This window comes from Amphiura filiformis, chromosome 7 (assembly GCF_039555335.1).
Source record: "Amphiura filiformis chromosome 7, Afil_fr2py, whole genome shotgun sequence".
In the NCBI taxonomy this organism is placed as follows: Eukaryota; Metazoa; Echinodermata; class Ophiuroidea; order Amphilepidida; family Amphiuridae; genus Amphiura; species Amphiura filiformis.
Window position 1 is genome coordinate 65,475,379 of NC_092634.1, and position 21,057 is coordinate 65,496,435.

The 21,057-nt window shown below is 35.6% G+C and overlaps 1 protein-coding gene across 1 annotated transcript; it reads right to left on the reverse strand.

Moving 5' to 3' along the window:
* Positions 1 to 85: 85 nt before the first annotated feature.
* Positions 86 to 17,006, reverse strand: LOC140158015 (atrial natriuretic peptide receptor 1-like). Its single transcript, XM_072181264.1, has 13 exons — positions 16,899 to 17,006; positions 12,533 to 12,586; positions 11,444 to 11,521; positions 9,303 to 9,407; positions 8,431 to 8,502; positions 6,235 to 6,388; positions 4,544 to 4,693; positions 3,381 to 3,549; positions 2,490 to 2,639; positions 1,518 to 1,641; positions 1,007 to 1,075; positions 336 to 510; positions 86 to 135 (listed from the first exon to the last, which is right to left on the reverse strand). Exons 1-13 carry the CDS (start codon positions 17,004 to 17,006, stop codon positions 86 to 88), a joined length of 1,458 nt encoding a protein of 485 aa, XP_072037365.1.
* Between the last annotated feature and the right edge of the window lie 4,051 nt (positions 17,007 to 21,057).

Here is a 21,057-nt window from a genome sequence, read left to right on the forward strand (position 1 = left end):
CAAAATATTTAAGCATGGAAATCGAATTAAAAAAATCTTTACCACTATGAGATATTAGTACAGTCCATGTATCGACCATGAGATTCTAATCATTTAGCAAAATATGGAGGACGAGGTATATATGTATACGGCACTCTGAAAACATAATTATCATGAAAAATTAAAATATCTAAACTTTATTCTTGCTTGACAAAAGTGAATTCATCAAACATTTACAAATTAAAATCTTTTGATAAAAACGGTCGGTTTACAGTTATATAGTATTGATATCTCAAATTTACATGTGCTGGATTTTAATTGGTTAATCGTAAAAAATATCGTATCATCTCTATTACCTGAGTGAACACCAGCTCGTAATTGTAAAGTTTTATCTGGTACATGCCGAATTTCGATTGAGCTTACTGCCTTGACGAGTGCTAACGATATGTTGGCAATCTCTCTGGCATGACATAAGCCATTAGGCACTGGTAACCCTGAAACCACCATGTATGCGTCACCAATGGTTTCCACCTGTATTGGGTAAAAGGACAATGTTACGTTACTCCTTCCCTTAAAGTTTTATCTTGTACATGTCGGGGTGCTAACGATATGTTAGCTATCTCTCTAATAACATAAGCTATTAGGCACTGGTAACCCTGAAACCATCATATTTTAAGCGTCATGCACCAAATGCTACCTACATTGCTTAAAAACGACAACGTTACGCGGGGTCTTAGGTGGGATTTGAGAAGTGCTTGTCATTTTCACCAAAACAGCCTGTCTAAAATTTTACAATGAAAACATAAACCACAGGAGTCGGACATCTGCACCTGGGACTCGGTATTTTGCTATAGCCTTGCATTTATTTTGTCTGGTCTTGTTATGAGTTCACAGAGTTTATTCAAGTATTATTTTTAAAATTTAGCATTTCTCAAAGTCAATAAATGAATGTTGACGGTGATCGGTATGAGGTTAAAAAAGTTGCCAGAAACATATCTCATACATTATGAGATATTCAAAAACATACCTTGTACACGTCAAAATGCCCAATGATACCGTCAAAACAGGTGTACAGATCATTCAACAATGTAACGACCTAGAATGACGATAAAATATCAACTTAGTACGTTGTGGACAGGAGATCAAAGAAACAACCATTAGGAATTACTTTCCTATAAATTCCTTATACAGATTTTCTTTATTGCAAGCAGTATTATAATTCGACGGAAGACTCTACTATAAAACATATCGTAATTCCATGTCCAAAGCAACCCGGCATCTTTGATTCACGTTCGTGTTGGTAATGCCATGGTAATGGTATTTGTTGGAAGGAATCAACAAGCTTCAACTTATAGTAAGTTATCCCTATTGATATTTGTATCCTTTATGAATTTATACAATTTTTGCCAAACTTGCACATTTTGTAATGCTGAGTAAATGGGAGAGAAAAAATGTTTTAATCCTTGACTACACAGTTTTATTTCATAGATTAAAATTCTTGGACATTTCCGAAATAATGTTGCTTAGTTTAATACTACCTGCATTGGTGTACTCGCAGCTGACAAAGATGTAAAGCCAACAATGTCACTGAAAAAGATCGTCACACTGTCAAATGATTCGGGATCTACTGAATTCCCTCGCTTAAGTTGATCAGCAACAGTTCTATAATTATGATAATGATTAGAAAATTCAAGAACAATGGTAAATAAAGCTACCACAGACGTCATAATAAACTTGTCATAAAACAATATTCACGGACGATACGAGGGAGCACACACACCCCTGCACACCATTATGCTCTACGCACACAAAAAACGCAACAGCAGAATAAATACAAATACTGTGATACTTACAGGATATAGTTCATATGGAAAGGTTTGAATACAAAAACGATTCTCTTATAAACTATCTATGCACAGTTTCCACCTATTTTCCAGCTAGATGCTCACACAGGTCTTACGATGCTATGCACTTAACTGTGTAGTGTAATCAAAGACTGTGTAGGGACAATTCACTGCTTGCTTGGAAGCTATTTGACGAAAACAGCTTCCTGGACCACATTCACAGCCCAATACTTGGCACCCAACACAAGAAATCTGTAAGTGGAATATTTTGGAGCAAAACCCGTCTCTTGACGAAAGTGTGTGAAAAGCAGAAGCAATCCCGTTCCACACTATTCCACTTACTCTTAGGAAATTATTACCTGTGTAAGGATCTTCTCACAGATTTTTAGCTGGGTGCCAATTATTCGCCTGTGAACGTGATCCAGGAAGCTGTTCCGTGTCAGTGCATTTTGCTGTTGTGTCAGTTCGACAACTGCTTGGTTACTGACATGTATTTGGAGTATAGAGTATTGAAGTAATCCTGGGTGTAATTTTGGTTCATTTTTGTGGATACCCAAAACATTCATCTTATGTGTCAGCTTTATTTGTCTCAATACTTGAATGCAATAAATTACCACTAGGTCATGCTCCCCTTCGAAGCACCTTACTAGCTGTTAATAAACTTACTTTGGGAGCACCTCATACAAGAGAGTCTCTGAACGTTTCTTTTCTTCCAAAAATGCTGCTGTTCTTTCACTAACCAATACCTCCAAGTTGCTTGCATATTGTTCCATACGCGAAAGAAGATTATCAAGGATGTTTTCGCTGTTGGTTCCTCTATTTACGACAAACAATGGAGAGTATGTGGAAATTACAATTGTGGTTATTGAACACATGACAGATTTAAAATTTGTTTGCGTTTGTGTTTGTTTTGTGTTGTTTTTGTTTTGTTTTGATTTGTTTTGATTTGATTTGATTTTGTTTTGTTTTGTTTTGTTTTTTTGTTTTGTTTTGGTTTTGTTTTGATTTGATTTGTCCACAAAGACTTATAATTCTGTTGAAAATGTGACAACAATGAAATCCAATATATTGAACATATAAGATACAATGCACAATGTTGATATCAATGTACGCTTTCCACATCCTGGATCAACGTGACAAATTAAAATGCAAAAACACCTTTGTTAATTTAAAATAGGACGATGATAATAACAACACAACAACGATGATGACGGTGATGATGACGGTGATGATGATGATGATGATGATGATGATGATGATGATGATGATGATGATGATGACGACGACGACAACGACGATGATGATGACGATGACGACGATGAGGATGATGATGATGATGGTGATGATGATGATGATGATGACGATGACGACGACGAGGATGATGATGATGATGATTATGATGACGATGACGACGACGAGGATGATGATGACCAGGATGATGATGATGACGATGAAGATGATGACGATGATGATGATATGATCTCACAATCTACACATACAACGATGATTATTGAATTAATCCAAATTATTACGATTATTATTATTAGCAAAACATACTTGCTCAACCTGCGTACTGACGCTAATAATGCCTTAGATGTTAGACGTTCATCCGGTTTTTCAGCCCAGCATTGTTTCATCACTGATATTATTTCAGCATCGCAAGCATCACTGGGAATACTGGGTCGAAGTGGATCATTCCCATGAGAAGCTACCTTTTCTAAAATTCCTAAAATAAAAATTCATATCCATTTATCCACAAGTTATGAGAATAACAAATAAACTAGACATAACCGTGGTTATGCCACCACGAGGGCCACGAATACAGTCCGTCGGCAGAGTGCAAGACTATCGTAAGACAATAAAGATAATACATTTGAATATATAGCGCATTTTTCTAGAGGATTAATAGTGCTGTAATTGTAACATCCACCAATTATCTGTGCAGCTCCCCAAATTCCATTTATGAAATTTTTGTTAACCAAACAACTGATCACCGATTTTGAAGGCAAGAAGAAACCGGAGATCTTGGAGAAAACCTGTCATAGCGAGCATGGATGGGGTTAAACTAAGTGCATATACAGTCCTTGGGCACGGCTGGGGCTTGAACCCGAGACCACAGGGGTGCAAGGCGAGGGAACAAAGCTGATCACTTGAGCGAAAATTTATGGCCAAGAACCTAGGTTATAATTGAAGACCGAATTAAAAAGACTAGTCTGCGTTAGCTTTGCTCCAAAGCCAACCTATTGTCCCTCCAATTGAAAGAAACAATGAAAAACCATGCCATATGCCCTCTGACACTATAGTAAAGACCCTCGGCTGGCGCCTCGGTGAGTGGACTTGAGCGGTTGGTTGGTGGGGTAGACCAATATCTGTGGGTAGACAGTAATACTGCATAGTGGCCCTACTTGCTGGTGACAAGGAAGTGCTGGTTGGTGACTTATCATGCTTATGTAGCTTGCCTAGTGATAGTGTAGTGTACTCATGGTACTAGCCAGGCAGGGATTGACCTTACATTTTCTTTACTAGTCACTACCTTGGGTTTATTTTACTCAGGGATCACTGGATCTTCTAAGGTAGCTAGACTGCGTATGACGTCCTGTCAACTAGACCAGAAATGTCGTACTGCGTAGGTCAACAACCAATGACGCCGCACCTTTGCCCTGACGTCACACGCAAACTAGTCTTTTTAATACAGTCTTCAATATTATAGTTTTGTCTACCTTCTGTCCCTATTTGCAGCCTTTCTGTTTCAAAAGGTCCTGTTCTGGTGACTATTTCTTGAAGTATTATCGCAGCACTATAAATATCACTTTCTTTAGTCGGTAGTTTAGAAGGATCTCGCAAAAGTTCGGGAGCCCGCCATAATAATTCTGAAAATGAAATGATATTATGGTTATGGTAATATAACAACGTTAACCTTTTCTTTGGTTTCAAAATTCTACACTCCAAATTATGAAAAAACAAGACACCAAATGTAAAGTCCTCTTTGGTTTTAACTGATTAGATTTCCATGCAATAATTACGTTTTTGGACATCAACAATTGTAAACCGGTTGTTATTTTTTCTAACAAAACATAATTATAATATTCAACTCTAGACCTGGACAATACCCAAAGTTATCACACTAATCATATACATATATTTTAAAGCTATTTTTAACATAGATGGTTGTTTCTGTAGGAACTTAGTCATCTTTTTCTGTGTTTTTTGTGGGTGAAAAAACTGTACATTTATGTGCACATTGAGGGCGCTATTTATATGCATTTTAAATTTAAATTAGCCAAAACAAAATGCCTTGCCATTTGTTTGTAATTTTCTGGTGTTCTAATACCATACAAGTGTCAACCCCTTGTAAAGATTAAACCAGATCATTGTTCAACATTGCTTAAGAATTACACAGTTTTACATAAAATTAAATTGAATTGTGGATTTATATAGCGCCTTTTCTTTAGATCTTATATAGAGGACTCAAAGCGCTGTAATTTCGCTGCCATGGTGAATCATCACAATCAGATCGCATCAACTAGGCCAGTTGCTGCCGAACGGCGCAAACCTATCCGCACTTAGATTGTAACATCCACCAACTATCTGTGCAGCTCCCCAAATTCCATTGGGTGAAGGAAGTTTTTGATAACCAAACAACTAATCACCGATACCAATTTTGCGATACAGGAGGAAACCGGAGATCCCGGAGAAAACCTGCGAGAGCGAGCATGGATTCGGGATAAACCAAGTGCACATGAGTCCTTGGGCCGCGCCGGGGCTTGAACCCGGAACCTCAGTGGTGCAAGGCGAGGGAACTACCGCTGCGCCACCTCGCTCTCCCAATTACATCAAACAACCGTGAACGCCCGTGTGTGCTACCAGTTATGCAACTATGGGTATTCAGTACAGAGACCAATAAATGGTTGACTTGATGTTATTCCCCATTCCTGACGCCGTCACAGCTAAGCAGTTGCCTTTGGAATGTTGCTCGGACAATGCCCAGTTTATGCTGGTTTCATACTTTCTGCCGCGCCGCTTGCCGCTGAGCGGCACGACGCTTCATCATGCCGCTTGCACTTGTCTGCAAGCGGAGCGACACACCGCTGAGCGGCAGCGGCATGACTCTGAAAGCCACTCTTGCCGCTCAGCACCGCTCCAAAATCGTATTTTGTTCTCATACGTCAGAGCGGCACCGCTCCGAGTTGACTTGAATTCAACCCGGGGAATTCAACTCCCAGCGGTGCTGCCGCCGCGGCAAAGCGGTAGAGTGATCGATATATCGGCTTGCCGCTGGTCACCGCTAGCGTTTTAGGCGCGACTGCGCAGTGAAGTAAAATCATCTTCAGAGCGGCAAAGCGGCAAGCGGCAGGAAAGTATGAAACCAGCATTAGTGTTTTCAATGGACTTCCAAAGTAACATAACTTACTGTCTTGATTGTGTGTCTCTTCTTTTTCGTTTCCCATCAGTTTGTGTAATCCAAAGTCTGTTACTTTTAACACAAAGCGGCTATCAATAAGACAATTAGATGAGCTGAGACGACCGTGTAAGCCTAAGATACTATTATGCAGGTAGTTCAAGCCCTGAAAGAGCATAAATATAAAACAGAGATAACCTTTAAGCTGCCCTGTCTTAAATAGAGAAACTAAAATTACGCACATTAATTTTTGACGGCATACAGGGTTAGCATGGTTAGTTACTACAGTACAGTCGACGATGATCACTGTTAAAATTGATATGCTGCCCTCTAGAGCTATGGCATTGATCACTTGTTCGCTAATTCATAAATAGTTCATGCGTAACATGAATTTACGAAAGGACGAATCCAGATTTGGCTGTCTGCCGAACTCATAACTATGGGCTATTTAATACCATCACGGCGTTACCCAAATAGTAGCGAAATGTTTTTTGTTTAAGGGGGTACTACACCCATTGCATTTTTTTTGCATTTTTTTTGCATTTTGTGAAGAAATGAGAAAAAGAAATTGGACATAGTGGTATGCAAAATGAAGGGGCAAATCTTCTCGTTCAATTGGTGGCATCAGTATCAATGACGCGTACATACTTCTAATGGTATAAGCCAAAAAGTGGTACATCACTGATGTTTTAAATTCACTTCATTTTGGAAAGCTTACTATCAACGGATTTCGTTAAAATTTTGGATATGTGTTGCTAACACATTAGGGAAATAATGTTGATATATAAAATGGGAATAAGTGGTCCCTGATTTCTTTTATGACTTCATGAACTTGGTGCTCCACAACTATCACAAAACGAACCGGTTAAAATGCTTCTATTTTCAATGTTGAGCTATATTTTGTATTTTGAACTTGCGACACTATTTCACTGAAACTTAATTAAGCCATAGGTAACAGGTTACCACAACCACACTACAGCAATGTTGAAAAAGATTGTATTTTTTGTCACCTATACCACCATATTAGGTAGTTTTCCGTAAGCTTCATTTTTGTGATTTTGGTAACTATTTTATATTTATTTGCCCAATCCATTTTAGTATATCCACCTCACACATTTCCATTATATATCCAATAACAGACAAAATATCAAAATTGATGCCTCATTATGACATGTATGATATCACAGACTATCACATGTATTCAAAATTGATGCCTGAATTTGACCTGAACCAATTGACCTATAACCTGACCTTTGATGACCTTATAGCCTTTTTTTAATCTCTTTTCCTAACAACACATTATAGAAGATACATACATGGTGTAGTATTAAATTGTCTATGTGGAAGAGATTAGGCGTATTTAATTTATTCAGTGTTATAATCAGTGAGTACATTTCTATAGATAGTATAACAAAGGATTTAATGTATTCTATTCATGTATTCTACTTGGACATGTTCAATAGAATAAATTATGGTTTGTTATGAAACACACATCTCAGTTACTAGGATACAGTAAACAAAAAATATATAGGGCTAAAATGACAAACTAAAATGGTTTAAAAACACTTTGTATGTAGATATATTTTATAAGTTCATGACACGAGGTGATGAATATATTTATGTACTTTATAAATTTGCAAGAAAAAAAAGAAGAGGGGTACTGATGAAAATCAGGGTATTATTCCCCCTTAATACTTTAAACACGTCTCAAAAGACGCAAGATGTGTTGAGCTGATCTGAAAGTTCTTTATTTGGATTTCCTAGATCTCTACAATAACAACCATGACAATATACATTGCTTTTTAAAATTGTAATTTTGAACAACGTTTTAAACACTAATTTCCCGAGCTTAATGTCTCTTTCAGATTTAGAAGCTTGCTTTGTAACCAACATTTGCACAGTATTTTTGTTGGACCTGAGAGCACATCAGACACACCAAATTGCATTTTGAATACGGGTAATGTAAATTCAATTTAAAAATTACATTTTTGACATTTAACAGTCCATCCTTCATTATATTTATAAAGTTTACTTCAGGTCCCACAAAAATAAACTGTGCAAAATGTGGGTTACAGACCCCTTAAAAGCCACGGGAAAGTGATTATGATTTATCGACCTGTAAAGTGTGCTGAGGCTTGTGAATCACATCTAGGCATTGTGCGTAGTGCACTATAAATCACTGCGCTAAACTGCTCTAAATGCACTTACTTTAGCCATGTCTATCATCAGCGAGTTTTTAAATGACGCATCTAATTTAACAGAGTCATTTTGTAAAATATCCTGTAATGAAACAAAGGTAATGTCATTAAAATTTGTTCTACATGTATTCCCAGTCATAAGCATTAGGTTTTAGTTTTCTTTCACATGTTAGAAGTAACAATATACATTTTAAATTTTACTAATAATAGGCATTATTATTATTAGCTTTTTTTTCATTCTATTGACATAGATTTACATTTCTTTATCATTTTTTAAAAAACCTTTCCAACCTTATTGTGGTAATTCTTATTCTATGATAAATTGTACATTTGTGTGGAAATGGAGGGCGCTATTTACATATACTTTTAAGTTAAATTTAGCCCAATAATATGAGTTATTCCTTTCATTTCATGATTACAATTGTTTTAGAAAATTTCCTTCCTATTTGTTATTGATGTCTGATGATGTTTAAATGGCATTATACAAGTGTCTACCCCTTGTAACGATGCAAACAAGATTTAGGATAAATAGCGCCATCAGTGTTCAACTTTGCTTAAAAATTAATACAGTCCTTCATACCATCAGATAACCGCTCGTGAACAACATAAATCATAACTGAAATTGTTTCATGGAAGTCTTTCCAAATCGTGTGATATACATCACTGTAAAATCTAGTGTTTATATTTCAACACCTAGCTGTCAATATTAACACTAGTTTATTAATGTTCCAGCATCCACTTGAAGTTATACTTTTTTCTCAAGAGAGCTGAGCACCGCGGGGGCTGACCACCGTTATTTCATGGAAAAAGGAGGATCGAGGCATTATTAATTACTATTGCTTTCGTTTCCTCTATCATATTTTCTTCTCATGTGCAACAAACCTGTAGGCTTCCTTTAGGGCAAAACTCATTCACTACATACGGGGTTTCCATCGTCATACAAGCTCCTATAAATCGAGTGATGTTTGCATGCTCGACTAATCTCATCTGAAATAAAATAAATAATAAACCGTTCATAAGACCAGTATAAAGTTGGAGGTTTCACATGCATTTTGACGTCGTATCAATTGCGTTTTCGCTGTGGCAAAATGTGCTGCAGTGAAAAAAACATTAAGAAGAAGGAAGAACATCTCGATCAAAGGTAATCATTGATTGTTCGTTAACAAGTCAAGACTCTAATGGTATTTGGCAATGTAAGTTCAAACACCGGCGAAGTCCCTGTTTGTTCTCATTAAATAATGGACATGCTTATTGCCTCAGTTACCCGTAGACATACGTCTTCCTGGAGCAGATCTTGGCTGTGATGGTTAATTGTGGAATGTGTTATAAGGGTGTGCGCTTCTTAGTCCCGTGAGGGGGAGGCACTAAACTTTGGCAGGGGCATGTGGCGCGGAGCGCCGAACTTTGGGAACTAAGAACTGATTTTCGGGCAAAATAGGGGCTTGATGAACTGAAATTAGGGCCAAATTATAAGCTGTGAAGCTAAAAAATTTCATATTTTTCCCAAATTTGAGCTTTGAGCTGCAATTGTCAGAGTTTGAGGCTCAAAGAACTAGAGCAGAACCAAAAAAGAGCCCGATAAGAGACCCTTGACCATCTTTACATGTGAGTGCCCGGGTTCTTAGCTGCCAAGTCCCTGTAGCTAAATGGTTTATGCCGCGCCGTTCCCTCTTTTTGGGTGGGTGCGGCGTGCCGCACCCACCCTATATTCTCTGACTATTGACCTACTTTTTCACATGCTGCAGTGTTGAGAAAATATTCGTGCCGGTTATATCCCAAACACCCACAGAGGTGATAGTTTACGGCGAGTTTTGTAATTATACTTGATTTTGATATGTAAGTAATACGATAAAGTCGTATAGGCAGTAATGTGTTTGTATTAAAAGAAATAACAAAAATAATTATTTAAGTAATAGAAATACTATTTGGAAATTGCAGCAAGATTTGCAGATGTTTTTATTTGAACAGTATCAGTTCACCAGTTTTGCTAGTTTTCCTAATCTTTGGGCTAAATTAATAGCATCGTGAAGGTCATATATATCATTTTATACTGACAGCTGTGCATTGTGTTCAGTGTGTACATAGGCTATTTACTTTTCAAATCTTGCTGATGCTTGTATAAGGTATTATAGACAAGTTATTAGAATGCATGTGCACCAGTAGATATGGCCCAGGTTGAATAAAATAAATAAACATATGAATGAATATTTTATTCCCTGGATTATTTTTGTTGGGACAAAATAATGATATAATTTGACGCTTTGAAATACAGTTATGTTAATCATAATAAAGTTACAAAGTTAAAAAAATAATATCGAAATATTGCAAAATCAAACTTTTCCCCTCATAAGTTGTTTCAAAACAACATATTGAGGAAATTGATATGACAGATTTTTAAACTTTGATATGGAAAGATACCCCAGCCCTGTTGTCTCACCAGAGAAGATGAGCAGAAGTCTTTCTATCTGATGATAAAAAACCCTCTAGGTATGATTACGAAAATGTTTTAAATAACTATTATCTACAAAAGTTTTATAACAATGTTTTATATAAAATGTTAACATAAAACGTCTTCTGTTATGATGTGAAGGGTTAATATAAAAACAGAGAAAATCTGTTCCAACTGACCAGCAGAGAACAAAGGATAAGCAATAGATAAGATTAAAATCAGGGAAAATATGACACAACCTCCAATGGGGAATAACAAACGTATAAACGTATAAAGTTTGTTTATACGTTTTGTGTTATTCCCCCATTGGAAATCGATGTTGTGTCATATTTTCCCTGTTTTTAATTGTGAAGATTTACTCATACTTTCATTTCTCTTGAAAATTTTTCATTTGCCCACCCTATTCCTTTTAAAGGAATTTTTATTTATTTGAAAATTACTGCACAATTAAATTTTATTGTTGAATAATTTATTGCTTATATGGAGCATGGGAGGTTTGTAGCATGCTACCCCTCCTTAAGCACTAACGGTAATGCAGGAGACCTTGTAAATTTAAGAATTAAATTAGTATTACGTTTCTCAGCTCCATAAGAATATCTTTAGACAATTCCAATTTGGTCGTCGTCAATTTCTTCACCATTACCATTCGACCCTGAAAAAGACAAGAAAGATTTTCGCACACAAATAATGTTCAAAAGACGTCTTCATACAGGCTGTGTCAAAAATTGGTAATATTTGGCTCCCAGTTTGATTTAAAATAATAATAATAATATAAAAACTGGATCTCCCAAATGTAACATTGTTATGCTAATTACCCCCTAACCGCCTAAGGGCTTTTTGGCAACGGGAAGGGAAGAAGGAAGGAATAAAGAGAGAAAACAAAGAAAGAAGTTGTTTGCGCTGGGTGGGTTTCGAACCCGAGACCCCTCGCATGCCAGGCACTTGGTCGGCGACACACTTTGTCAAGGGTCTTGGGCTTCGCTGGCCAGCGAAACCGTGCCTATATATCACTTAGGGCGATTGCGTCATCACACCACGTGGGATGCACGCACGAACAGCACATATCAAATAGTATTTTGTTGTACCTTGTCCTGTTAGGGTTAATTGACCAGTTTATAGTTTTATGACCTTTTATAAAAACATCAACGATCATTTGTACCATCAACAGCCCTCGTCTGGAATGCCCTGCCGAGCTCATTCCGGCTATCAAAAATCTCGGCGCAAACCCGTCAGCGGTTTCTACGAGACATTAATTCCCGCTGTTAATGCCGTGAAATGTTATTGTCATAAAAATAGGTTTATCATGTTTATCTTAAGTAAATTGTATCTTCGTGTTACAATCTTGTCATAATCAGTGGAAACTGACAGGTACCAATCATTTTGATAAAGCCTGAATTTTATTAAATAATATAACACTACAAATTTTGAAGCAATATTTTAAGATTTGAAAAAAATCGAATCGGCATGAGTTGAAGTTTATGCTTAACGTCACATAATGTGACCCGTTTTCCTAATCAATGAACAGGGTTGTTAAATTTCCGTCTAAGGCATCAAAAACGATCGATGTAACTAAAATTGAGTAACAGCATGCAGGCTAGTGCAGAATATAGCAATTAATGAAGAAGTCCGGTTTGATACCAAATTTCACCCTTGACTTTCTTACCTCGTAATTGGCAACGTTATTATATGCATGTAAATGCTTGGCTGCGGATGACCCCTGTATACAAAAATGAGCAAATGGTAAGAAATCGGTAGTAATTTACAAGATATTAAAATTGCACATCCATTTGATTTATGTGCGCGAAGTCAATATAGCCTATCTAATGATGGATGTAATGCGCAACTTGACGAGGGATTTATCTAAAAACAATATCTACATTTTGCATTGATTTTTTAAAAGCTTTTATGTACACGATTATTTCCTGACCGGCATTATAAAATTAAAATTAAAATTAAATTTTGGATTTATAAAGCGCCTTTCTCCAGATCTTAGAGGACTCAAAGCGCTGTAATTTCGCTGCAATGGTGAATCATCACAATCAGATCGCATCAACTAGGTTGCTGCCGAACGGCGCACACCTATCCGCATTTAGATTGTAACATCCACCAATTATCTGTGCAGCTCCCCAAATTCCATTGGGTGAAGGAAGTTTTTGATAACCAAACAACTAATCACTGATTTTTGCGATACAGGAGGAAACCGGAGATCCCGGAGAAAACCTGCGAGAGCGAGCATGGAAACGGGATAAACCAAGTGCACATGAGTCCTTGGGCCGCGCCGGGGCTTGAACCCGGGACCTCAGTGGTGCAAAGCGAGGGAATTACCGCTGCGCTAACTCGCCCTCCCTAAACACCTCAAGAAAAGTAACTGACCCCCTTAAATAATGGTCATTATTCACAAAAGGGCTATTGTATTACAAATCTGTAAAATGCGTTAGAAGCAAGTTCTGCGCATTTTGACACCTCATTTAATTCGATAGCATCGAAAACAATAAAACACCAGTCAATTTAATGTAGCGAGGTCCAGATTTGAAAGTTGCACTAACATACAATATAAAAACGTTCAGATATCATTACACAAATTTCCCTCCACTGAATACAAAATCAATACAATTTACTGCAACTTTCAAATCTTGGGTTACATTGATATAAATGTACTATTTTATCATTATGTTATTATATTATAATATTATTATATTATCATTACATTATTATGTTCTTATAATATTATATTAAAAACATTAAAAATTTTATATTTATTATCATGTATTACTATGTTATATTTTGATAGTACATGTATGTATTATTCACTGAGCGTGTTTGTAGAGAGCCAGCTTATCAGTTGTTAGGCGCTTATCATCGTAGAAGTACTTCAAATTCAATTGCCATTGCAGTGTGGTATTTCCGTGATAAACTACTACAAGCACGCTCGTAATATCATTATGCATTTAAGCGCGCTTCAGACTCCGTATTGTACGTACAATATTGTATGTACAATACTTTTCGTGACGTCAAATAGTATTACACGTGCAATAAATAGTATGTACCGGGAAAATATATATTTTGCTACAATCATAGGTTGCTTAATTGATACCGAGTTGCCAAATTTCTAAGAGTTCTAAATTTAGTGAGTGCACGGAATGATGAACATCTTTTAATGTCTTCTTGTATTCAACCATGGTAGGTATCATAATACCTACCATGATTCAACTGTACTTGAATTATTATATAATCAATAGGCACCTTTTTAAAGTTAATAATACGTCGTATTAATACTAATATTAATAATATTAAAATTGTAATAATAATATAAATGGCACATTCAGATCTTATTTATTTATTTATAGATTTATCTATTTAGGCCTATTTATTTATTTATTTATTTATTTATTTATTTATTTATTTATTTATTTATTTATTGATTGATTGATTGATTGATTGATTGATTGATAACTGATTGATTAATTGATTTAGAGATTCCTATATTGATTTAGAAAGTATTATTTGTAGGCCTTTGTATTTATTCTGGTTCTGATTTTATTGATACTGATATTTTTGTTCATTTTTAAAGTTTTGGCATAGCATTCGTTACATTATAACACGCTGTGTTATGAATTTGCAACACCTTTTTACATATTGATATCGTTGAGGCATGTTATGATAGGCCTACTTATGATCATCACAATACATCCATAAACGTGTTAATGCAGTAACCGTAGCGTTAGGGGCACGGAAGCCCCCCCATTGATCTGAAATATTAGAAAATCCCATAGGAAAACTGCCGAAAACGGCTTGTGCCCCTCCCCCCTCATCAGAACCGGATATGCAACGCCTTCTATACTTTTTCATTCATTAATTATAGGCGTATTAATAGTAATGCGTTGAGTTTTTAAAAAGTAATATCCGCCTTTTTTTCTTTCTTTTTGAAATGGCATTCACGGTACTTGTTACAAAAACAAATCAGCAGGGAAAACATTTTTTTTCGTCAGAGGCAGATATTTGGCCTATTCAGTGTCATAAAGCTACAAAATAGACGATCTTTTAAAATCATTTTTAAATATTTTTTTATTTCTTTTTCAACCTTATTGTTTGTATTTGTAATGTTCACACAATCTGAACATGTGCTTGTAGGACAACGATTTTGAATTAAACATGTTAATTGTGATATTTTAATTCCCTAGAACACCACAGTTAAGCGTCCAAAATTGTAAGTGGGTTTTCTTTTATTTAACCTCATTATTTCGCTAAAATTACTCGAAAACCCTCCTAAGAGTTGTTGTTACTAATAAACATTTCATAATTTTGGGCAAAGGATAGCCAAATAGTTGACCGAAATCGTATATTTGCACCAATATTTGACTGAAATCGTATATTAACATTACCGCCCCTTCGTGGCTTTATTGCAAGCCAAAGTGTGAAACGAGATTACTTGAAATATATATTTCAGAGTTGAAAGAGTTTCAGCCCTACGAATATATTTCTGAAATATGTCTCTCTGATTGGTTGATGGTCAAGAGGATTACGGCATCCTCAAAGCCTCTTGCTGTAATTCTCTAATCGATATCTATTATCGGACCGATCTTCTGAAATCCATACAACCGTGTCAAATGAAATAGTCTCGAATCATAATTTGTGCACGATACAACGTTGATACGTCAGATTTCGGAATTTTATTAAAAATAGGCATAAATCACATTGAACAGGTTGAATGCTGGCAAAAGTAGATAAAATAACTATGGGTCGAATTTACATTAATCAGTGTCCTGGGGCCAGGATAACATTTAGGACTCCTTCGAATTCTAAAACAATACTTCGCCAAATGTCCTTGCTTTAATTTTCTCATTTAATTTGTTTTAATTTTAATTAATTTCTTTATCCACTGGCTCTCTGGTAAATCCGGTATTGCCAAATATTTCTTGTCCATTACCCGTGTTAATCTATTTATTATTAAAATGAACCATCTATTAAATTCATATAATACAATGTATAGGCCTAGTGTATTTGATAACAAATTTGTTTTTATTTTTGATTGGAATTTGGGTTCCATTACACGATTTCATAATAAGATATGTTTGGGCATGGCGGAATTAGTATATGATTAAAAATAGACATTATCTTAGGCCCCCTTTTTTAATGTTTGTAGGCCTACATTATTGATATCAATATTTATGTTCAAAATGCAAAAGAATGTATATATATTTGATTGTTTTGTAAACATTAAATTTGATGTTTACTCATAATTATGTCTGGAAAGTCAAGGAAAAACTAAGGAGTATCGGTATTTAGTTTCCTGGGAAAGTGGATCAGATGAGCAGTGAGTAAAAACATTTGCCCTAAATCTTTATTTGATTTTTATTGTTTTATGAATTTATTAGGGCTACTGGTAAAGTGCAGAAAAAACCTCCAAACGCACTCTAGGATTTTTCATCAGCAGCAGTAGAAATTTCTCTTGCATAGGTTTTCTGGTGACCTCGCTTGGATTTAGCAAACAATGAACCGTCAGGGTTATAGCGCGTTATTTAATCTGATTCAACTCGTCGTGGCACGTATATTTATTGCACGTGTAATACTTTTTGACGTCACGAAAAGTATTGTACATACAATATTGTACGTACAATACGGAGTCTGAAGCTAGCCTTAAAGTGTATTTTGGTCAATCATACATATAGTAATGTTATTCTAATTTAATTATGTTGATTTAATTGTTACTGCCTAAATGTATTGAGATTTATTTATATACCAATGACTCTTGTTTACATTTAATTTTATTACTTTGTTGAGCTATTAGTATCACTTGTATATTGATGTTGATGATTGATGAAAATAAAATATGAATGAATGAATGTACGCTGTGACGTCAATATTTAGTCAAGTGCAACAAACAAGGTGTCAAAATGTGCAGAAATAAATTCTGCTTCCAACGCATTTTACAGATTTGTAATACAATTGCCCTTTTTGAATAATGGTCATTATTTAAGGGGGGGGGGTAGTTACTTTTTTTGAGATGTTTATGTATATTTTGCAATTACCATTGCCATAGAGTTGACAGACGACGTTGATTTTGAATTGTCAAGGAACAGGAGATCTTCGTAACGAATTTTCCAGGAGGAATTCAACAGCTCTGCATCTATTCGCATTTTTCTGAAACATGGATAGTAAAATATGGTGTGAGGTTACCAATTAAAGATTCTAAATAAACAAGGAAACATCAAGCATCATCTAAAGCAACATACAAACAGACAGAAAATCTTTTTTTTTTTTTACCTATACACAAGACCAGCTGCAAGAATGCCGAGCGTAAGCAAACAAGCCACTGCAATACCGGCTATGGAAACGATAGGTAGTTTATCTGAATGGGAAGGGAATTACGTTTGACAAAATTATTATTATCGTTATTGCTACTATGATTATCATTTGTAATCATCATCATCGTCAACGTCGTCATCATCATTACCATCATCATCATCGTCATCATCATCATAAGAGATTTTGATTTTTGGGAAGCATATTTAATTTGTATAGCTTTGTTAATTGGTACGAACTGCCAGAAGTGTATAGATATCACTATTATCTCATCATATCATCACTATCACTATCATCATCATCATCATCATCGTCATCATCATCATCATCATCATCATCATCATCATCATTATCATTATGATAATCATCATCATCATCATCATATCATCATCATCATCATCATCATCATCATCATTATCATCATCATCATCATCATCATCATCATCATCATCATCATCATCATCATCATCATCATTCAACCCATTCTCATTCTTATTTTGTACATATGATACAAATGGTCAAAGCAGTTAAAATGTATATATGATACAAATTAGACCATGCGCAAGAATGGATGCGCAGTAGTCAAGGATCATCATCATCATCATCATCAAATTATACGGCAGTAAATAGCGCCCTCTGTTGATCAAAATTAACTTGGGCGTTAGCTCAAGGACAATATTGTTCAAGGTTGCGCCGCAGGCCTATAAAGAAACAATGTTGCTCCCAATACAATAGCAAACAAGCTTAAACTGTAAATTAGCCACCGATAGAGGGCAGGGCCTGAAGAATGAGGGAAATTATGGGGTAAAAATGTAAAAAAAAGTAGAAAGTGTGAAATGGGTGACGGGCTGTCTCTAAGTATGGATATGGGTGACAGGCTGTCGATAACAGCATCCTATTTTCGTTATTGACAGCCCGTCACCTAGTAGAGACAGTCCGTCACCCTTAAGGTTACGCTAGCCCTAACCCTAACCCTAATACCCTAACCCTAATCCTAACCCTGACCCACTAACCCTAACCCTAACCTTCTAACCCTAACCCTAACCCTAACCCCTCACCCTAACCCCTAACCCTAACCCTAACCCTAACCCTAACCCTAACCCTAACCCTAACCCTAACCCTAACCCTAACCCTAACCCTAACACTAACCCTAACCCTAACCCTAACCCCTAACCCTAACCCTAACCCTAACCCTAACCCTAACCCTAACCCTAACCCCTAACACTAACCCTAATTCCTAACCCTAACCCTAACCCTAATCCTTTCCCTAATCCACTATCCCTAACCCTAACCTTAATGTAACATTGACCAACAGTAACCTTAATGTATAAAATTGGCCAACAGCAACATTAAATGTAACACAGAGGCGCTAATTACTGCCGTGCTAAATATACAAAATAAGCATCATCATCACCTCAGTGAAATGCGCAGAAGTCTGATTTTTCTTAAAATGTAATATATTTACATTTTAATCTTTCTATTGCGCATGCCTTAAAATGTATCATATAAACAAAATTAGGTGTTCACGATTTGTAACATATATACAATTTAGCTAGAGAATGACTTGCATCATTATCATCATCATCATCATCATCATCATCATCATCATCATCTTCATCTTCATCATCATCATCATCATCATTATCATTATGATAATCATCATTATCATCATCATCATCATCATCATCATTATCATCATCATCATCATCATCATCATCATCATCATTATCATCATCATTATCATCATCATCATTATCATCATCATCATCATCATCATCATCATCATCATCATCATCATCATCATCATCATTATCATCATCATCATCATCATCATCATCATCATCATCATTATCATCATCATCATCATCATCATCATCATCATTATCATTATCATCATCATCATCATCATCATCATCATCATCATCATCATCATCATCATTATCATCATCATCATCATCATTATCATCATCATCATCATCATCATCATCATCATCATTATCATCATCATCATCATCATTATCATCATCATCATCATCATCATCATCATCATCTTTAATATGTACTTGTAATTGTCATTCTGCATGAACTGCCAAAATCGGGAAAGTGTACATTGATACCATCATTGTCCATCGCTTTACCTTCAATTCTGCTTGCGCATGCCGGATTTTCATTATCAAAGCCACAAAATGGCGCGTCCTTCGGAGCAGCCGTGCCTCCACCAGGCCATGAGATAGGTTGTTTAATTTCAAGGCGACTAGTAAAACCAAAATAGTCTGCCACTACCTATTGATTCATTATAAAAATAAGAAAGACTTTTTTTTTGCAATTTTATATTGACAATGTAATATCACAATACATGACTCACCAAAGCTTTCTCTGCAAAAGGGAACGGAGGATAATGATATATTTTAGATATCAGCACAAGTTTGATTAAACGTATTGTGTTAAAGTAGGCAATGACGCAAACCAATCCGTTGTTGTGTCTGTTAAAGATAGTGAATTAGCGTTTTTAGTGAGAGGCATATTGTGTCACGGTTGTTTGATGTGAAGATTTATTAGTTTTTCTAACAAAACATTATAATGTTCAATTCTAGACCTGAATAATACCAAAAGCTGTCACATTAATTAACTGTATTTACACATATATTTTGTAGCAACTTTTAACATAGATTTCCGTTTCTATATCAAATTATTCATCTTCTCCTGCTTTTTTGTGGTACTAGTAATTTTTATTCTATTAACTTTACATTTGTATGCAAATTGAGGGCGCTATTTACATATATTTTAAATTAAAATTAGCCAAATAATATGAGTTATACCTTACATTTCATGATAAAAAGTTTTTTGAAAATTCCCTTGTCATTTGTTAGTCTGTTTGCTGATGCTCTAATACCATTATGCAAGTGTCTGCCCCTTAAGATGCAAACAAATTTTAGATAAATAGCGCCATCATTGTTCGACTTTTCTTTAAAATGTCTCAGTTTTACATGCCATCAAACAACCATGGTGTTCTAATGGTATGATTAATCTAGTATTTGACAAGTAAAAGACTGCTGTGCTATATCAATACCTTTTGTAATACCTTTGCATATTTTGTCACAAAAGTAACTGGTCTATTCCATTTAAACCCCACCCTCCCCCTGTGGACGATTTTGGAAATATCTATCACAGACTAGATTAGTAGTATGAATTTCGAATGGAATTAGCACATTAACCAACTCTTTTTGAAACTAACCCTCCCTCTGTGGAAGAGTCGGGATGAATCTTTTTCAGAGAGTGTATGAAATTCAAACGGAACTGCCTAATTATGTTCATTCCATTTGACATTCATACTCCCCCTGTTGAAGATATTACAAAAATCTTCCACAGGGGTAGTGAGGATTTAAAATGGAATAACCTAATAACATATATTCACAAGCCGCACACGTAAAATTTCAATACACTTTTGTGCCTATTTTTGCATTTTTCTCAAAAATTATAGCACATTGGGGGAAAGTAAGATATGTATATTATAGGGGCAAGGACTACAACGACTGCACTGGAAAATTTATTTCAGCACAGACAACAGTTGTGGAGTTACAGTCAAAAATGAGGAAAACCAATATTTGATCAATAAATCAATAACTACTTGCTTTGAGTTGCTGAATTTTCAGTACAGTAGTTGTAGCCCCTGCCCCTATAATATACATATCTTACTTGTCACCGATGTGCTATATTTTTTGAGAAAAATGCAAAAATAGGCACAAAATTTGCCAGGGGTAGATTAAACGTTGAAGAAATTTAACTTCATTACAAGCAGTATAATTTTCCTAGAAAAGAGTGTGTCAATGATAATTGCGCTTTGCATTCACACACACCATGCACACAAAAAGCCAGAATAAGCTG